The sequence below is a fragment of the Gadus chalcogrammus genome, chromosome 3, assembly GCF_026213295.1.
Source record: "Gadus chalcogrammus isolate NIFS_2021 chromosome 3, NIFS_Gcha_1.0, whole genome shotgun sequence".
Lineage (NCBI taxonomy): Eukaryota > Metazoa > Chordata > Actinopteri > Gadiformes > Gadidae > Gadus > Gadus chalcogrammus.
Window position 1 is genome coordinate 24,334,410 of NC_079414.1, and position 20,131 is coordinate 24,354,540.

The window sequence follows — 20,131 nt, forward strand, 5'->3', positions numbered from 1 at the left end:
ACTCTACTGGTAGCGTGAATCACTACTTGTAGGGTGAATCATTCTACTTGTAGGGTAATTCACTGTACTTAAAGGGGGATTCCATGTACTGGTAGGGTGAATAAATCTACTTGCAGGGGGATTCCCTGTACTTAATGTCGGGTGATTCTCTGTCCTTGTATGGGTCCATATGGGCTGAAGCACATTGATTCCAAAAGACAAGAGTGCTGTATGCGCCGCACACCTCGTGAGCTTCAGGTGCGCTCTGCAGCGGTCGGATCAACGATGCGGGGAGCCTGCAGCAGATCGTACAAAGTGTTTTCCTGAACAGCCTCCTCCTGTGGTGAACAGAAACACACGTACACGCACACATACGACCACACACACACATACGAACCCACCCACAAACGTGCACACAAACACGCACTTATACATTTGCTTAATGCTCAGGAATCGTGTGATGCAAACATCACATCTCTAATATGCATGGACATATTTAATGAACTTCATTATTTATAACTCGCAAAGACATTTCGCATTGTGTTTACGTCGATCCACAAATCTTGGTACTTGCGCTTTGTAAAAGGGTGGATATCTTAACCTATATTTTAATAAATCCATACCATGCAGCACCTCTATCTAGAGTCTAATTCTAGGTATGCAGCCACATTTTAGGTTTGACCAAACTCTACGAGATCCCCAAATCCTTGGAATAGTTCCTGTGTACAATTCTGTTCTGCAAGTGAGTGAGGGTATTTAAATAAAAATAAAAAGTAAAATGTATGAATCGTAGATAGCATTTTTAAAAAGATCACGCAACAAATATTTGTGTTGTACATGCATTGTTGTACACACACTGTGAATGGTCGATTACAACTCACTAGCTTTTATATGCATATCGCCATATACAGGTTAGTATGCAAGCATCCACATTTTACTGACCTTTTTACCTACGGATCCCCTGCGGTACGGTAACTCTGCGAGATCAACAAAAGCATACTGACTAGTTTGTGTGTAAAGAATTATCTGAAAGTGAGTAAAGATGTAATTGTGTAAAACACAATTTGAAAATGTATTTTTGTGGATTTGTGAGATATAATTTGAGGGTATCTTTTGGTCTATGAGGCCTTTGGGAATGGAACTGTGATTAGGGACTGTAGTAAGGTGGACTAGACTGTATATAGGCACCCACAGAGCACCTACCTTTGGTGTTACGTCTTGGGCCGATAGGATTAAAGCTACAAACAGAAGAAGTAACAAAATGAGTGAATGAATAAAACGGGTTCACACAAAGCTAATGGGCTACAGAAACCTTGAAGAGCTGAATTCACTTTTCTTTGCTTAAAGGGGACCTATTATGCTTTTAGACTTTTATGACCTATAAACGTTGTTATAATGATTGATAGTCATGTTTAACCACACACAAAAAAAGATGTAGATTTTCGGGAAACTCTTCCTCTCATCTGGGCGCTTTCAGCCTTCTCTGTCAACGCTCCGTTTCGTCCTTCTCTGCCCCCTCGCCCCCCTCTTGCCAACCCAACTCTGTTGTGATTGGTTACCTTCCTTGGAGCACGCGCGCAGGCAGATTTGACCGGGCATATGGGGGGCGTGGTAGGAGTACGTCTACGTAGATGTTTCCCGGAAATGTGAACAAGTGAATCGCAATCGTTGTCCCGAGTGTTTAGCGCTCTGCACAGCCACCCCAGACTGTCACCAGGGAATACGTCGAAATGCATGTACGTCATTATTTGACACTTTAGTATGGTTACACATGACTATCAATCATTATAACAACGTTTATAGGTCATAAAATTCGAAAAAGCATAATAGGTCCCCTTTAATTCAGAAACTCGATTATCAGTTGTGGACTGAAAGGGTCTACTGTAGTAAAGAGAGGGGATTTCAACATGCTTTCTTTGTATGCCAACTATAGACAGCGGCGTAGGCAGTAATGGGCCTCCCACATCACTTAAAGCCCCAAGCAGCCAAGGTTGTTCAAAATACATTTTGTGACAAAGAATAGAAAGATTTATGTGCGAAAATAATTATAAACTTGATGCATTTTTTACTTTTTTTTCGGTCTTCGGAAGTCTTCGGAACGTAATTGGTTGCTATTGTTCAAACCGCCAACTTCAGTATATCTAGCTGGGTTTAAAGAGCCGGTGAACCTTCGGTTTCGGCTAGAATTCACACGTTTAAAGCCTAAAGTAAAGGATGCGTTCACCAGCTCTTTAACGTTACCGCCACAATAGCTAAACAGTTATGTGATGCGTTATTTGAACAAAGCACGTTGTGAGGGGGAAGACCAGCCTCCATGGACGGTAATTCATCTATACAGAGTATTTTCAATAAAAAACAAATTGACATATTAACAATAAAACAACATGCATGGCTACACCATCATAAGTAAATTTTCTTTTTTATATTTACATGTGACTAAATACAAATTTGTCCACAGACATGGTAACTAACGCATGATAGTAAGCATTATTGGCCCTTAACACTAATATTCCGATTTTTTTTTCTTTCTGTTCAATAGTATTGATAGAACTTTATCAATCACCTGTAGGAGAAATGTGTTAATATTTTTCCCAATAAAGGTAAAAAAATAAATACAAAACACGACGGTACCTGAGTTAGTCAAACCGTCCAATATGAAGGCTCTACTTAACCACTCCCCCTCCCCCTGTGAATGACGCAGAGAAACCCAACGCAAATTCAATGTGAACATGTATGAGGCATTAAAAAAAATCCCGGACAATTTTTAAATTCCGTAAAACATTGTCTGAAAAAGAGGGCATGTCCGAGATTCAAGTTAGGCACGTTACACGCGTTATCCAACGCGAGTAACGCGTTTGGTGTGGCCGTAGCATAAAGCACTGAATATGTATGCATTGAAATAACGTGTTTGGTTTTGAATTGAACTCCTATTCAGCTTTATTTTTCAATGTTAAAAATTCAAAATCAAAGATTCAACGTCAAATACTTCAAGTTGATTACGTTGAAATTCAAATCCAGATACGTTATTTCAATGCATAAATATTCAGGGCTTAGAATTCAATGGCTTTTTATTTTCAAAATCCGATGGCACAGATTTACTTCCATACACTTCTTCTTCGTCATGCTTAACTGATCATACCTCTCTCGTTGGTTACACAAATCTTACCATTGACACTTCCAGAACCCCTCTCAAATTTCAGCCAGACAATTCACGACAAGTCACGTCTCAGTCACGTCTGTTAATTTATGAATGGAATTCTGAACATGTCCCGCCTCCGAAGTAGCCTGGCTATAGCCAGGGGTGGACTGGGACAAAAATTCAGCCCTGGCATTTTCTGTCCAGACCAGCCCACTACATTATCAGCACTAGGGGTGGGACGAGACGAACGGGAGGAACCCTGTATGTACTTTATTAAAACAATTTAATCAAGTACATACATCCGAATAATAGTACAGCACTGCAAATAGCAGTTGTTGCTTTTTTTTGTTTTTGTTTTTCAAGTTTGTGTCTCTTGTGCTGCTGACAAACCCCCATATCTACATATCTACAAAACCCTTGTTAAATATCACACTTAATCCAACGCTAAATTCTCTCTTGCAGTTTTTAGTCTGTGAATGTGAAAATCTTTTGCTGTAAGCCCAGCATTAGTTAAAACCAGACTCGGACAATAATAACAAAATATCCTGACAAATAATCTAAATCGAAACATATGACAGACAGACAGCCATGCTGCCTTGCGTGCAATTTCATTTCTCGCTGCAAGGCAGCCTGGATTCCATGGATCCGATTTTCGCCTGAGATGGGGAACCAATCACAGAGCGGGGAGGGACCGCAAGACGATGACGACGTCTATGCGACACACCCATCGTCTTCTTCCGAATTGCGTGTGTCTCACGCCGAATGCGTGAGACTTGAGAGCTGTTAGTTACCGGTGTATTATCCCGGATGTTGACAGTCGCAGTTCAGCAAGAGAGGCGTAGAAGAAGAAGGGGGCCGGATGTTGACAGTGATGGTTGTGGAACTGTGCAGCGCCGTATGACGAATGTATTGAATATGCAAATTGATCGGACCTGACTGTTAAGTATTACCCGACACAGTGGCGGGTGAAGTGACACGATTCACCCGCCTCCATACAAATCCACCCGCAAATGGCGTGTGGCGGGTGTTAATTTCCATCCCTGGTTTATACCCAGGAGAAGTCTCTATTTGATCTGCAAATATGCATTTATATACAAATATACAGTGGAAGAGCCAATGGCTATTTTGTAATACAACAGAGGACTGCTGCATATGTGCGTTGGGGAAAACACTCAGTTTCTTTGAAAGGATTGCACACCATCTGTATACCTAGATCAAACAAAAGGGAACTAAAACTTTTACGCCACCTTTATGTGCAAACAGGATGTTACAATTTCTTTAGTACTTATCGTATTTAACGGTAGACTCTTTATTTTGGAATGAGTTGCAACAGTTCCCCTAAAGGTTGCTGGAAGCTTAAAGAACTTGTTCAACAAGTTCATTAATGTTAAGTGTACAATTCCGCAAATAATACAGTTTAATAATACATTAATAATAATTAATAATTCATAATAGGCCGTTCACACAAAAACTTTGGATCACAATTTAATAATTACCGTGCTGAGTTTCAGTTTCTACTAAATAAAATTAAATAGCCTATATAAATGTTCTTTGATGCTTAACTACATTTTATAGTGGTTTTCCCCCCTCATACTGAGAACAGAAAATTAGGGAATGATCTTGCGTCCCAAGGGGCGGTTCGGCGAAAGGAGAAAAAAACTTTGGATCATTGTCACAATTTGATAATACAATATTACCGTGCTGAGTTTCAGTTTCTACTAAATAAAATTAAATAGCCTATATAAATGTTCTTTGATGCTTAACTACATTTTATAGTGGTTTTCCCCCCTCATACTGAGAACAGAAAAACACCTGTCTTATCGAGAACAGGAAACCACCGTACTAAAACGAGAACAGCTATTCAGTTCTTCTCGGCAACAGACAAACATCTCAAACTCCAGACCACAAGGTTCCATTTTTATTTCGTCACAGCGTGAAACTGGAAAATGCATTTCCTGCAGAAAATTGAGTGCTGCAATGCAAAGTTTCACATCGTGGCCAACTCCATCTAACCAATCAGAGAAGCTCAAAGAGAGAGCGCACCACTGGCTGTCAAACAACTTTGTGCATGTGATTCAAGTCACGCACAGTTTTTTTAGCTTAAACCTACACACTAGTAGCGATAGCTGGATGGAAAGTTACTTCTTGGTATGATAAACATGGTGGCGAAAAAGTCATTGTGAAACATAAGAATGGAATATCTCTGAACTGGTGAATGTAACCATGGACGCTGGAAGTGGGGGGGCTGGGGGGGCTGCAGCCCCCCCTGGTGGCGAGAGGCTGAATGTGAAATGCAAAAACCCCCGTGGAAATAAATAAATAAATAAATAAATAAATAAATACATAAATATATCAGACTATTATTATACTATTGTCATTTTACTTGTGACTATAAATGTCACAAGCATGATTTGATTCACAAAAGGCGCACACCTGCTCGTATAGACGGAATGAAACCATCACTGAAGTGATGGTTTCAAACCCCCCCCCCCCCCCCCCCCCCCCCCCCCCCGTCATCGGAACGTTTCTCAGCCCCCCCAACTGTGAATTACCTCCAGCGTCCCTGAATGTAACTCCCTCAGAAGACAATCAGAGAGTCAGTCTGTACGTTAACATATAGGGCCCTATCTTGCATTCAGCGTAATTGACTTTCTACACTGACGCATGTGTCGTTGCTAGTTTGCAACTGGCACAGAGCGTTTTTTCCCTCCACCGCCACGCGTCGGTAAATTAGGGAATGATCTTGCGTCCCAAGGGGCGGTTCGGCGAAAGGAGGAGGCGTGTTCTGGCTCAAACGTTCCCTGGTGCTATTTTGCAGTTTCAGAAAACAATTGCGCCACAAACCAGGAAATACCTGGTTTAAAGACAGTGGCGCGTTGTTCAGATGCTATTTTAAGGGCGCATTTGGGAAAGAACAGCTGATACAGCGGTGATAAATTGTACTTTTAAATCAATGCATCTGCAAACACCGTACAGCAAACACATATTTTCTTGGCACAGACATCGTGTACAAGCCCATAGCTTTTTGATTTTTGATCAAGTTCATAAGGACCCCTTTCTCATGATTTTCGATCGTGAGAAAACATTGTTTTACCGCGAGTGAGTGCTAAAAAGAATGAATGAATGCGGGCGCACATGTGTGCATGTGTAAAATAATTAATGAATGCGGGGGCGCGTGTGTGCGTCCATCTGTTTAAACCTACGCAAACAAAACACGTAACGCATAATACAGTCCATGGCAATGTATATTAACGGGGTGACACATGCATATTAGGAACCCAAGTCAATAACGATATTGCATACAATACTGGTAATGTATTGTGTATGTCATTATAGAAACACAGTTACCGCGTATCATATGTGTGTTAAGTTTTCTTTGCCGAAATTTATTTGAGGACTCTTGAGGAAGTTGTGGAAGAAAACGCTATTCCATGTGTGAATTTTATTTGGCCATAAACTGAGCCATTTGAAGTTTGAAATTCATGTGGTCATGCATCTGTCTCATCGGAGACTGCAAACACGCTGTCAAAATATCAACTCGTCAGATTCAAATGCGCTCATGGCTCTTAAAGGGGATGGGAGCTGGCACTCTCATTGGTTTGTTGCACGTTACGCCCAAACCACACCTACGGGTAATTAGGCTACTGCAGACCAATCCTATTTAGACCCTCTTGCAGGGCGCAAGAGTCATTAATGCGCCGGTAAAATAGCAACATCGCCAGAGAACCGCCCACAAAGCTACTCGTGCTTGGCGCTTCTCACTTGCGTTTCAGACCGTTAAAATAGGGCCCATAGTATGTTTGGACCCAAATTATAACAAAATGTTTACCAACTGCAGCTTTACCCAACGAGAAAAAAGACTTGCCTTGGAGATCTGTGGCTCTCTTCCTCCTCTTCACAACAAATACGATGACGGATATGACGGTCGCAACAGAGAAGATGGGAATCAGAATCCGGAGCAGCCTGTTAGACTCCTCTTCATCTTCATCACCTGTACAGAAGAGTCACACTCACGTCACTAAAAGCTCCACAACATGAGCAGCGTCTTTGAGCTTTCTGTGCAGTCCAAGTGGAGGCAGGGTGTGTGAGGACTTCTTACCAGTGCGCTGCTGTACTGTGCAGGACGTATTAGCGTCGACTGACCGGGTGAGGTTACCAGCAGGGTTGGCAGACACACAGCGGTAGGAGGACCGGAGAGCCAGCCTGTCCACGGTCAGAGGGAGAGAGCGCTGGGTGCTGCTCTGGTTCACCAGGACCTCTCCTTGATACCAGGAGAGAGTCCCTCCACTCAGTTGGTCCACAGCACACAGCAGGGTGCAGCCCTCGCTGCTCACAGACGTTACGGTGACACCAGGCTCCAGGACGGCGTCTGGGGACAGAAGACCACAAGGTCAGCTTGACCCCTCCTAGACATGACCTCTACCTTCTAGTATACAGCTTGACCCCTCCTAGACATGACCTCTACCTTCTAGAATACAGCTTGACCCCTCCTAGACATGACCTCTACCTTCTAGTATACAGCTTGACCCCTCCTAGACATGACCTCTACTTTATAGTATACAGCTTGACCCCTCCTAGACATGACCTCTACCTTCTAGTATACAGCTTGACCCCTCCTAGACATGACCTCTACCTTCCAGTATACAGCTTGACCACTCTGAGACATGACCTCTACCTTCCAGTATACAGCTTGACCACTCTGAGACATGTCCTTACCTTCCACACTATACAATTTGCATTTTCTGGAGACAGTAGAAGAGCAAGGTCATCACAGTGAGAGAGTTAATGAGACCTAGTGACCTACCATAAACACTCAGCTTGATTGAATCAGATTTATCTCCTTGATTAACAGAATAAATCCCGGAATCGTTGCTCTGCAGTCTTCGTATGGTGAACCGCCCAGTGTCTCTGTCCCAGGACACTCTGTCCAGGAAACCTTTAACATATATTTGCAACCCACTTTCTCTCACTGAAGCGATTACAAGTCTTTCTTTCACAAGATATCCACTGCTCTTGACAGGCCCAGGTATGGTGACCTCTCCTCCCACAGTGGAGGTCAGGTTCTGCTTGACTTCCTGGTCAGCAGATGACGTCATCACTGTAACAGATCAGGAGACATCGTTCAGTCAAACAGCCCTGTAACCGTACTGTAGTATCCTAATGAAATACTACTGTATCCAACTGTAGTACTGTAAATAACTTCTGCAATACTGAAGTACCCTACTGTAGTATAATAGTGCAACCTTTTCTAAAGAGAATGTTTTTCTGAAATCTTTGGTTTTATTCAAAACGTTGATGATTAGCCTATTCCATAAGCCTTATCCATAGCCTGTAGTGAAGAGGTCTCAGGAGATTTCGGGATATTTAATGAACCGTTTTAACAAAATGTAAAAGGACTGGAAAGTCTCCTAAAGTATATATATATTTTTAACTAAATTCTGCTTGTGCCTCAGCATTAATAAACACTTACCAAATATCTGCCAGGTGATGCCAGCATGGAAAGTGTTTGTAACATAAGTGCAAAGTCTCTGCTTAAATGTACTGTTTCTCTGTGACCTATCGAAAGGCTTGCAGCATGACATGTTAAATGTCCCATTGCATGAAAATATCACTTTATGGGGTTTTCTAACATTAAATTGAGTTCCCCTAGCCTGCCTATGGTCCCCCAGTGGCTAAAACTTGTGTTTGTCGTAAAACGAGCAGTAGTACGCCTTTTCAAAGTCGTAAAACGCCTTTGAAAAAATGGAAGCTCAGGCGCGCTGATTTGGAATGTGGCCCCATATGTCGTCATAAGGGGCCAAGTGACCTTCCCTTTCTATGCTTTGCCCGCCTAGAGAATTTGGCCCGTCAATGAGACAATGAGCTACGACCGTGCGAGCGCCACATGTGTGTGTGTGTGTGTGTGTCATTACACACATTGCAAGTGTTGTACGCTTCTTTGTTATTTGGATAGCCGTTGTGCTGTTGGTGTTATGGCGCTTAACATGTCGGTTCTCTGACGTCTTGGGTATTTCCACAACAAGACTGTAGTGGGGGTTATCTCAGCCATGTTTGAGAAGGAATTGGGGGAATGGTACTTTGGCTTTGACTCCCTGAAGTACATGAACCGCTATATCGAGGAGAAAGGGATTGTTGCCCGCGATTGTCTCTCGCCGGTGAGAGACAATCGCGGGCAACAATCCCTTTCTCCTCCATGTAGCGGTTCAGTCTACTTCAGATTGATGTGGAAGTGGAAGAACCAGAGATGTCAGAGAACCCGACGCAGTCGTTTGAGCATCATTTTAGCATGCAAAATAAATTACACGAAGCTGGAAGACATAACTTATGCAATAACTCTTGATCACCATGGAATCCTTAATAGATGTTGTGCTACCGTTAGCTGTTCATGTTAGCTGGGCCACCAGACATACAGGCAACATGAAGGCCTACGTTCACACCAAAAGCTATATTGAGTTTTGAGCGATAAACGCCCATTCACTTTCTAATAGACATGCGGGATAAAGCGATAGGAGCGGTAAAACGGTTGAGCGATAGCTTTAAAGCTGTAAAGCTGTAAATGAGAGTCAAAACAGCTCAACTCTATATGCAAATGAGCTAATAGCGTTTTGGCTGTAAATGACCGCCAGCCAATTTGAATGCAGATGTCTCTCGCCGTCGTGGGTCCCAGTAAACCAACCCAGTCGCCAAGAAAAAACGTCAGCGGTGTACGTTTCCATGAACACTGGATACGTAGCATTTCAACGTAAAAAATAGCGTGTTATACTTACAGTATCCACGTGTGCCGCTGTGGAGGCGGGTTTCGGGGTTTGGGTTTCACGGCTTTCGCGGCAGGGGGGGGGGGGAGACTGTTGTTGACCGGGGAGGGGGGGGGGGGGGGGAGACACGTTTGTTGAGGGGGGGGGACAACACACGATTGTAGGGGGGGGGGGGGGGGGGGGGGACACGTTAGTTGAAGGGGGGGGGGGGGGGGGGACACGTTTGTTGAGGGGGGGGGGAGACACGTTTGTAGGGGGGGGCACGCTCGACAACGAGAGTTGGTTTTTATTGAACGCTCGACAACGAGAGTTGGTTTTTATTGAACGAGACTTCAACACGGAACAGCTGCGCGAAACGATGGTCACGTCACTCTCGGTGACGGTGTCGACAATAATGAACACACGAACATGTTAATAGAACAACACACAACCACATAACATCCCGAACCCATTAACCCCACTTAATCCTAACAACAAAACAAGTTAACAAAAGCCCAATTTGTCAACTGAGAACCCCAATTCCCAGAATCCCCCGCGGCTCCGGAACACGGCGTAGCTTATATTAATCTTTATTATCTGAATGGGAAATGCAATATTTTAGGACAGATACACCATTAAACGCGTTTCTAATGACATTTCTAGCGAGAAATGTACATTTTCCTTACATAATCTTCAGTCAGTGAATGTGTATGATCTTTATTAATCTTTATTATCTGAATGGGAAATGCAATATTTTAGGACCGATTCACCGTTAAACGTGTTTCTAATAACATTTCTAGCGAGAAATATACTTTTTAATTGCATAATCTTCAGTCAGTGATTGTGTCTGATCTTTAGTTTTATAGTTATTAGGATTTGATCGGCTCGCTCGCATGTTTCAACGACGTCAGGTTGCTTTCGCTAAACTAGCAGCTCACGTGCTTCCTGCGTTTGTGTTATTAAACTGTTACTTTATGTAACTTTTAATGATATCATCTTGTTAGAAACACGTATATCTGAGAGCCAACCCAGTCGCCAAAAGCATACCTACGTTGACAGTGTACGTTTCGTGAACACTGGATTACGTCGCATTTCAACATAAAATAGCGTGTTATACACACACACACACGCACGCACATGCACAGACACACACACAAGCACACACACGCACGCACAGACACACACACACACACACACACACACACACGCACACACGCACACACGCACACACGCACACGGTGCATTTCGCTGCTAAAACAACAACAAAAAAATATTCCCTCAAATATTATTACTTTCAAAACGTTGGCCAAAATGGCCTATAATATCTTTTTTTTTTGGGATGCTACTAGGACATCTTGGGTGGATTTTGAACGGTATGTGGGGGGCACGTTTTTTGCAGGACCTGGCAACCCTGCGCCTCCGAGATCTGGATCCACCCCGGCGTGGTGCCGTCTCCTTTTGACCTTTTGACCCCAGACTTCTGGGGGAATAGCTGAATCAATTCATTAGTCAATCAGAAGCATGTAAATATCTTTCCGGTGGCATAAGAGGACGAACAAGGGGTCCTTCAACATCTATGCTTCCAGGCGATTGCAACGGTGCCACACATGAGCATATTCGAACATGTTTAATGGTAGTAATTAGCTGTCGAAATTGGAGGCCTTAATCAATACTGAGCAGCTATTGATTTGCTTCCCGATAAAGATTTGTCACAAATGACATGTTATTTAGCATCTACACGTTGAGCTGAGTCCAATGACACCAAGAACGACACTCTAGCTAATGGTAACATGTATTTTACATGGTACACTTAGGTCTAGGACATGATCTCGGTGTAGCAAGAGGCCGAGCTTGATCTCATTGGACTCAGCTTAACGTGTAGATGCTAATTAACATGTAATTTGTCAAAAATCTCCATCGGGAAGCAAATCTATAGCTGGTCATTATTGATAAAGGCCTCCAAAATCGACAGCTAATTACTACCCCGAAACATATTCAAATATGATCATGTGTGGCACTGTTGCAATCGTCTCGAAACGTAGATGTCAAAGGACACCTTGTTTGCTCTGTTGCACCACCGGGAAGATATTTTCATACTTCTAATGGATTGATTCATATTTTAAGGTTCTCGGAGTGAGACTTTAAGTGGCTGCAGCAGAAGTGTTGAGACGAAAGATGATATAAAGAGATTTATAGAATATTCCCATTCACATTATGATTCTTCGTCGTAACATCCGACCAAACATCCTTTACATTCACAGAGCGAAGATTATGAAAGTCCAGGCCCCCCCTTCCTGCACTCGGGGTCCGACCGGGCCAAGTTTCGGTGCGGGGGTCCCAGTTCGGCCCTAGAATATGGTATTCAAATTTCAGGGCGGTAGGACCTTCCTATCTCAAAAACTTTTTCCACCACATTCTGAACCATTAGGTCTCGCAGCCAACACTTCTGAAGGGGCTTTGTCCAAATGACAGTCCATTTGGGAAAACTTTTTTTCTCTATGGGCTAGAACTACAAATCTTGCATATGTCGTTCTCGGGGCCCCGGGAAATGTGTGTCAACATTTTAGCATCCCTAGCTATCTCGAAAAGGCTGGAAAAGGGGCGTGACCTCCAACAGTACAGTCAATGTACATAAGACAGAGGTTAGTTTCTAGGCCCCATTTTTTGCGGGATGGAGGTGTACATTTGTGGCTTAATGTGTGTAGACACCGCTGGCCTGTGGCCACGTCTTTGAAGTCTGGGGTCAAAAGGTCAAAAGGAGCCGGCACCACGCCGCTTATGAGATAACAAAAAGTGAATCTGTATTTCTCTCATTACATTTTGTCATTATTGAAGAGAGGCCTGATTCTCAGATATGCATATTGGACTGTTAGGGTATAGGTCTGGGAAGAACTTCAGGCCAAAATCTTGCAAGCGAGCCGCTGGGTGCAGGTGCAACGAGATGGAGCACTTGCTGAGCCTGGACTTTCATAATCTTCGCTCTGTGAATGTAAAGGATGTTCAGAATCAGAATCAGAATCACTTTTATTACATCTTATAGTACAGTACTCAAGAGTAAAAATCTTAGGCTTGGTTCCTCAACATTCACATAGCAGCAACAGTAAAAGATAAAATAAATAAGAATAAGAATAAGAAACCATATGAAAAGGAACAAAGTAAAAATAAATAAATAAATAAGTAAGTAGCAGCATCAATAATACTAAAAAGTAACAACAGTCTGTTGTTGTGGTGTGCGTGTGGATGGTTGGGGGGTAGTGTGTTTTACCAGGAGTCTGACTGCTTGGGGGAAAAAACTGCTTGTCATCCTCTGGGTTTTGGCCCTTAGGCTTTGGTACCGCCTCCCTGACGGCAGTAGCTCAAACAGTTTCTGGTTGGGGTGGCTGGGGTCCCCAATGATTCGGAGGGCCTTCCTGACACACCGGGCCTTGTAGGTTTCCTGGATGGAGGGAAGCTCACATCCGCTGATCCTCTCAGCTGTCCGCACTACCCTTTGCAGCATTTTGCGGCTTTGGGCAGTGCAGTTCCCGTACCAGGCAGTGATGCATCCAGTCAATATGCTCTCCGTTGTGCCTCTGAAGAAGGCCCCCAGGATCTTGGGCCCCACGCCAAACTTTTTCAGACGCCTAAGGTGAAATAGGCACCGCTGTGCTTTTTTCACCACCTGGTTGGTGTGCTCCTCCCAGGTGAGGTCTCTGGTGATGTGGACTCCCAGGAACTTAATGCTGTGTACCCTCTCCACAGCAGACCCATTGATGGAAGTGGGGTGTTGAATCTGTCTCTTCTTCCTGAAGTCCACAACGAGCTCCTTGGTCTTATCGGTGTTGATAATGAGGTTGTTGTCCTGGCTGTACTGAGCCAGACAGTCGACCTCGCTCCTATAGGCCGTCTCATCACCATCAGTGATCAGGCCCATGACTGTCGTGTCATCGGCGAACTTGATCACTGCATTGGATCCGTGTGTAGCCACGCAGTCGTGGGTGTATAGGGAGTAGAGGAGGGGGCTTAGGACACAGCCCTGGGGGGCTCCTGTGCTGATGGTCAGAGGGGCGGAGATCTTAGGACCCATCTTCACCACCTGTTTTCGATCCGTCAGGAAGTCAAGGATCCAGTTGCATAGGCTGGGATCAATGCCTAGGTCCCTGAGCTTCCTGTCGAGTCTGGAGGGGACTATTGTGTTGAATGCCGAACTATAATCAACAAACAGCATCCTCACATAGGTGTTCCTCTTGTCGAGGTGGGCGAGGGCTAAGTGGAGTGCTGTGGCAATGGCGTCATCTGTCGATCTGTTCTTCCGATAGGCAAATTGGTGGAGGTCCAGGGCTGGTGGCAGCATTCTGCAGATCAGCACCTTGATGAGCTTTTCAAAGCATTTGCTCACTATGGGGGTGAGAGCAACAGGGCGCCAGTCGTTTGGGCATGTTACCTTGCTCTTCTTTTGTACAGGAATGATTACTGATGACTTGAAGCAGGCTGGCACTATGCCCGTGGAGAGGGAGAGGTTGAAAATGTTTGTGAATACACCAGCCAGCTGGTCCGCACATACTTTGAACACCCGGCCAGGTAACCCATCTGACCCGGCCGCTTTTCGGATGTTGATGCGTTTGAACACCACACGTACATCCTCTTCTGTGATGACAAGAGCGCTGGCTGTATTATCTGCGTCCTCTGAGTAGGTCCTCTCTAGGAGACTGGTTTGGCTCACTTCAAAGCGGGCGTAGAAACTGTTCAGCTCGTCAGGTAAAGAGACAGAAGTATGTTTGGTCGGATGTTACGACGAAGAATCATAATGTGAATGGGAATATTCTATAAATCTCTTGATATCATCTTTCGTCTCAACACTTCTGCTGCAGCCACTTAAAGTCTCACTCCGAGAACCTTAAATGAATCAATCCATTAGAAGTATGAAAATATCTTCCCGGTGGTGCAACAGAGCAAACAAGGTGTCCTTTGACATCTACGTTTCGAGACGATTGCAACAGTGCCACACATGATCATATTTGAATATGTTTCGGGGTAGTAATTAGCTGTCGATTTTGGAGGCCTTTATCAATAATGACCAGCTATAGATTTGCTTCCCGATGGAGATTTTTGACAAATTACATGTTAATTAGCATCTACACGTTAAGCTGAGTCCAATGAGATCAAGCTCGGCCTCTTGCTACACCGAGATCATGTCCTAGACCTAAGTGTACCATGTAAAATACATGTTACCATTAGCTAGAGTGTCGTTCTTGGTGTCATTGGACTCAGCTCAACGTGTAGATGCTAAATAACATGTCATTTGTGACAAATCTTTATCGGGAAGCAAATCAATAGCTGCTCAGTATTGATTAAGGCCTCCAATTTCGACAGCTAATTACTACCATTAAACATGTTCGAATATGCTCATGTGTGGCACCGTTGCAATCGCCTGGAAGCGTAGATGTTGAAGGACACCTTGTTTGTCCTCTTACGCCACTGGAAAGATATTTACATGCTTCTGATTGACTAATGAATTGATTCAGCTATTCCCCCAGAAGTCTGGGGTCAAAAGGTCAAAAGGAGACGGCACCACGCCGGGGTGGATCCAGATCTCGGGCAACAGCGCAGGGTTGCCAGGTCCTGCAAAATACGTGCCCCCCACATACCGTTCAAAATCCACCCAAAATGTCCTAGAAGCATCCCAAAAAAAAATTATATTATTGGCCATTTTGGCCAACGTTTTGAAAGTAATAATATTTGAGGGAATATTTTTTTGTTGTTGTTTTAGCAGCGAAATGCACCGTGTGCGTGTGTGCGTGTGTGCGTGTGTGTGTGTGTGTGTGTGTGTGTGTGTGTGTGTGTGTGTGTGTGTCTGTGTCTGTCTGTCTGTGCGTGTGTGTGTGTGCTTGTGTGTGCTTGTGTGTGTGTGTCTGTGCATGTGCGTGCGTGTGTGTGTGTGTATAACACGCTATTTTATGTTGAAATGCGACGTAATCCAGTGTTCACGAAACGTACACTGTCAACGTAGGTATGCTTTTGGCGACTGGGTTGGCTCTCAGATATACGTGTTTCTAACAAGATGATATCATTAAAAGTTACATAAAGTAACAGTTTAATAACACAAACGCAGGAAGCACGTGAGCTGCTAGTTTAGCGAAAGCAACCTGACGTTGTTGAAACATGCGAGCGAGCCGATCAAATCCTAATAACTATAAAACTAAAGATCAGACACAAGCACTGACTGAAGATTATGCAATTAAAAAGTATATTTCTCGCTAGAAATGTTATTAGAAACACGTTTAACGGTGAATCGGTCCTAAAATATTGCATTTCCCATTCAGATAATAAAGATTAATAAAGATCATACACATTCACTGACTGAAGATTATGTAAGGAAAATGTACATTTCTCGCTAGAAATGTCATTAGAAACGCGTTTAATGGTGTATCTGTCCTAAAATATTGCATTTCCCATTCAGATAATAAAGATTAATATAAGCTACGCCGTGTTCCGGAGCCGCGGGGGATTCTGGGAATTGGGGTTCTCAGTTGACAAATGGGGCTTTTGTTAACTTGTTTTGTTGTTAGGATTAAGTGGGGTTAATGGGTTCGGGATGTTATGTGGTTGTGTGTTGTTCTATTAACACTGTTCGTGTGTTCATTATTGTCGACACCGTCACCGAGAGTGACGTGACCATCGTTTCGCGCAGCTGTTCCGTGTTGAAGTCTCGTTCAATAAAAACCAACTCTCGTTGTCGAGCGTTCAATAAAAACCAACTCTCGTTGTCGAGCGTGCCCCCCCCTACAAACGTGTCTTCCCCCCCCCTCAACAAACGTGTCCCCCCCCCCCCCCCCCCCTACAATCGTGTGTCGTCGTCCCCCCTCAACAAACGTGTCTCCCCCCCCCCCCCCCCCTCCCTCCCCGGTCAACAACAGTCTCTCCCCCCCCCCCCCCCCCCCTAAACAATCGTGTCCACAATTTGCCGCGAAAGCCGTGAAACCCAAACCCCGAAACCCGCCTCCACAGCGGCACACGTGGATACTGTAGGTATAACACGCTATTTTTTACGTTGAAATGCTACGTATCCAGTGTTCATGGAAACGTACACCGCTGACGTTTTTTCTTGGCGACTGGGTTACGGCTATAGCGTAGTGGATTAGCATAAGACCCGAAAGCCAGCGACCGGGGTTCAAATTCGCCGGTCTATCATCATGCATTTTACCCCCATAGATGTGGTGCCAGCACGGCCTTGAAAATATGGGTTCAAGTTCGAAATAAGCACAAAAATATAATTCCATAAGCTTTAGTGAATAAGTATTCCATATGCATGAGAATTAGGACTATATAGGCTTCACATAAATTCGCGTCACTTGGGTGTCGAACCCCCCGCGCAGAAATTCAAGACTGACGCGCTACCTCCACTCTAGCACTGAGACACAATGCGCAACAGTAATCATTGTCTACATAAGGTCCAAAAGGACGATCAAATAACGAACACCCTCTGATGAGAATCTGTATCTCTCATGAAGAACCCCAATTTCGTTGTTTGCACAATGACAATAAAGTCTGAAATCTGAATATCGTCAGACAATGCCAAGGGATCGGTTCTGTCCCGTAAAACCCTCTGTCTCCGGAGAGACGCCTGTACGAGAAGTGCGCCGGGGTCCACGGGAACACCCACAAATGGTGACGCCATTGTCAGAGGAGGGGCTAGGAAGCTGCGCACGCCGATTTAAGTAGCCGATCTCCGGCTAGACTAAGCCGAAAAACTGCTCCCGACCAGGTTTGGTTGCGAGCATAAGTCACCATGGTGATACAGCGACGCTAAAAGAGATCGACTTTCGTGGTACAACTAACCCAGGCTTGGAGCTCAACATACCTCGCTAACCCTCTAAGCGAGCTTCGTGGTACAGGGCTCAGGTGCGCCTGTAGCCATAGGGGCGCCAATATATCAATACCCCACATAATGTTATGATATAGGCCTAATACAAGATAGAAAAACACTTTTTTTTAACGGATGAACCGCCCCGGCCTAAAACCGCCACTTAGGCTATAGGCCTACTAAACAATTATTCACTGAATAACCCATTATTATTAGTAGGGCCCTATGGTGCCTGAAGGAATAAGGAAGAATATACATGATCAGGGGCGGAGTGGGACACTATTAGCCACCGGGAGAATCCTCCCCGGTCCGGCCCCCCCCCACTGCCAACAACGTTTTTTTTTGTTTGAATTTTCAGTAATAACAAAAAATTCGGTAAAAATGAATGATATAATTATAATTAAGAAAATAAAAATGCGTAAAATAGGCCACAGTTCTGCTCTGTGCGGAAGAGAATTGGCACTCCGAGAATTGGCGCACTTCCTTACAAGACCGGTAACCATAGCAACGCCGGTAAACAAAAGCAAGCAACCACGAACTTGCTCGCCTTCTCTGTCTGACGTGTCTTTAGGGTCATTCCATTAGACATGGGGCCGCTCATATATCCCCCTACATTTCCGAAAATGGACTTGCCCTGCAAGCTGTTTATTGGATAAACGCATTTCCCAATCCCAGGAGTCTTTGCTCCATTCTACGTCAATTCAAGAACAAACAAATTAAAGTAAACTGTAGTTCGTATTATTTATTTATGGCTATGAAAGTTCTGTAACGCCTGAATAATGAAGAATTAAATGAAGTAAAAAAAAAATAATATAAAAAAAAAAACATGAATGAGACATAGAGAGTAAGCAAGTGGTATAAATATTGGTTGGATGTTCACGGGATATAGGCCTATATTGTTTATTTCGGGGATTTTCGCGGGGTCTTGACGGGGAATAAATTATGCTCAGGGCCGGCTTGCAGACGCTTCGCGGCCGCTCACAACTGTGGGCCGGTCCACCTGACCTCGCCGGCCGACTGGGAAATCTCCCGATCGTCCCGACGGCCACTCCGCCTCTGTACATGATTCTTCTTCTCTAGACAATGTTATAGGGGGGACACATATTTTGTCCGACTGTATTCTTTCGACCTGCCAAAATGTGTAGGCCTATCCCTGCTTAAAATGAACACTCTGTCCAACCATCAAGTGCTTTTCTTTACACATCGCCTACTTCAGATCATTAATAATAAATATTGAGAATATACACATGTTTCCTCTTTCCTAGCCGAAGTAATAGGGAAGGACACATTTCATGTAGGCTAAATGTATCATAATGAGGTGTTGCCAACCATTCGTTCACCAATAGTTAAGCTTTTTGAGTGAATAGTTAACCATTCCTTCACCAGTAGGCTAGTTAAGCTTTTTGTTAAGCTTTTTTCAGCGCTCTCCACCCAGAGAGGACCACACATCCCTGCCAGTTCTATAACAGTTTATTCACCTATTAATATCAGTGGGTATTGTGGTATTGCGCCCGCTTTTTAAACGCGGAAATAGTTAGTTTTTCCAACCGATCTAAACCCGCTTTTATTGCTTGATTAATAGCCAACTATTACAAAATTATTACACAATGATAATACATTCCAACTATAGACGACATATATTACCAAGCATAACGTAGAGTTGGCCTACTTACACACACAGACACAAACCAACACACACACAGCGCCGTTATATTGCTGAATACTCAAGTACATTTAAGAAAATGAATACCAGACCTGTTGTGCAGAAGCCGAACAATGAAATATACAAATAATCTATAAAAGGGGAAAAGTTTACCTAAAATCAGGAGAAGTCCTCCGGAGAACATTTCCATCAGCAGAAGGGTGGTGCTTTCTCTGAGCCTCATGTCCGCCATGGTGATTTCTTATGATGAACAGTGATTCTTATGATGAAAAGTGCCACCGAGTTGCATTGGACAGTAATGTTATGTTAGTTATGTACGTCAATCAAACGGTCGTACTGCACTCCCCCTCCCCCGCGCCCCGCGCGCGACCCCTTCGTGCAGTACTCGTGACCCAGAGCTCGTGACCCAGAGCAAGCTCCTGTTTGTTGTTATCCTGCGGTAGCTACTGGAACTAGTTAATCCACATTTGGACCTAGCAGTAGAAGACAATTTCCATGGCAGACAAGACGCCACCATCCCCACCACCACCACCACCACCACCAGCAAAGAGAAGGAAAACTCTTTTTCAGAGAGTAATTGATAATAAAAACGCTGAAAGAGAAAAACTGAAATCAAGAATAATCCTAGGCGCTGCTTTCGAACGTTGGCGGCAACTGAAGGACGATTAGGGTCTAAAAACCGATGCTTGTGTGGCGGTTGACCTAGTTTCAAAGTTTATACCGTTTATACTCGGTAATACCGGTGTGGAGACGAGTGTATTACTCGGTGTGAA

The 20,131-nt window shown here is 44.0% G+C and overlaps 1 protein-coding gene across 6 annotated transcripts in view; it reads right to left on the reverse strand.

Annotated features, from left to right (window-relative positions):
* LOC130379824 (SLAM family member 7-like) overlaps nucleotides 1–20,131 on the reverse strand; it is a 37,322-nt gene that overhangs the window by 3,338 nt on the left and 13,853 nt on the right. For 2 of the 6 annotated variants that reach the window (XM_056586882.1, XM_056586883.1), the window contains exons 2-6: nucleotides 7,923–8,216; nucleotides 7,218–7,487; nucleotides 6,984–7,109; nucleotides 922–1,217; nucleotides 224–317 (exon numbers count right to left, since the gene is read on the reverse strand). In XM_056586882.1, coding sequence (XP_056442857.1) covers nucleotides 234–317; nucleotides 922–1,217; nucleotides 6,984–7,109; nucleotides 7,218–7,487; nucleotides 7,923–8,216 — 1,070 coding nt within the window. In that variant the 3' untranslated portion in view covers nucleotides 224–233. Of the gene's footprint in view, nucleotides 1–223; nucleotides 1,218–6,983; nucleotides 7,110–7,217; nucleotides 7,488–7,922; nucleotides 8,217–19,511; nucleotides 19,668–20,131 lie in introns of those variants that run through there. The other 4 variants (XM_056586886.1, XM_056586884.1, XM_056586881.1 and 1 more) reach the window with 4 other exon arrangements.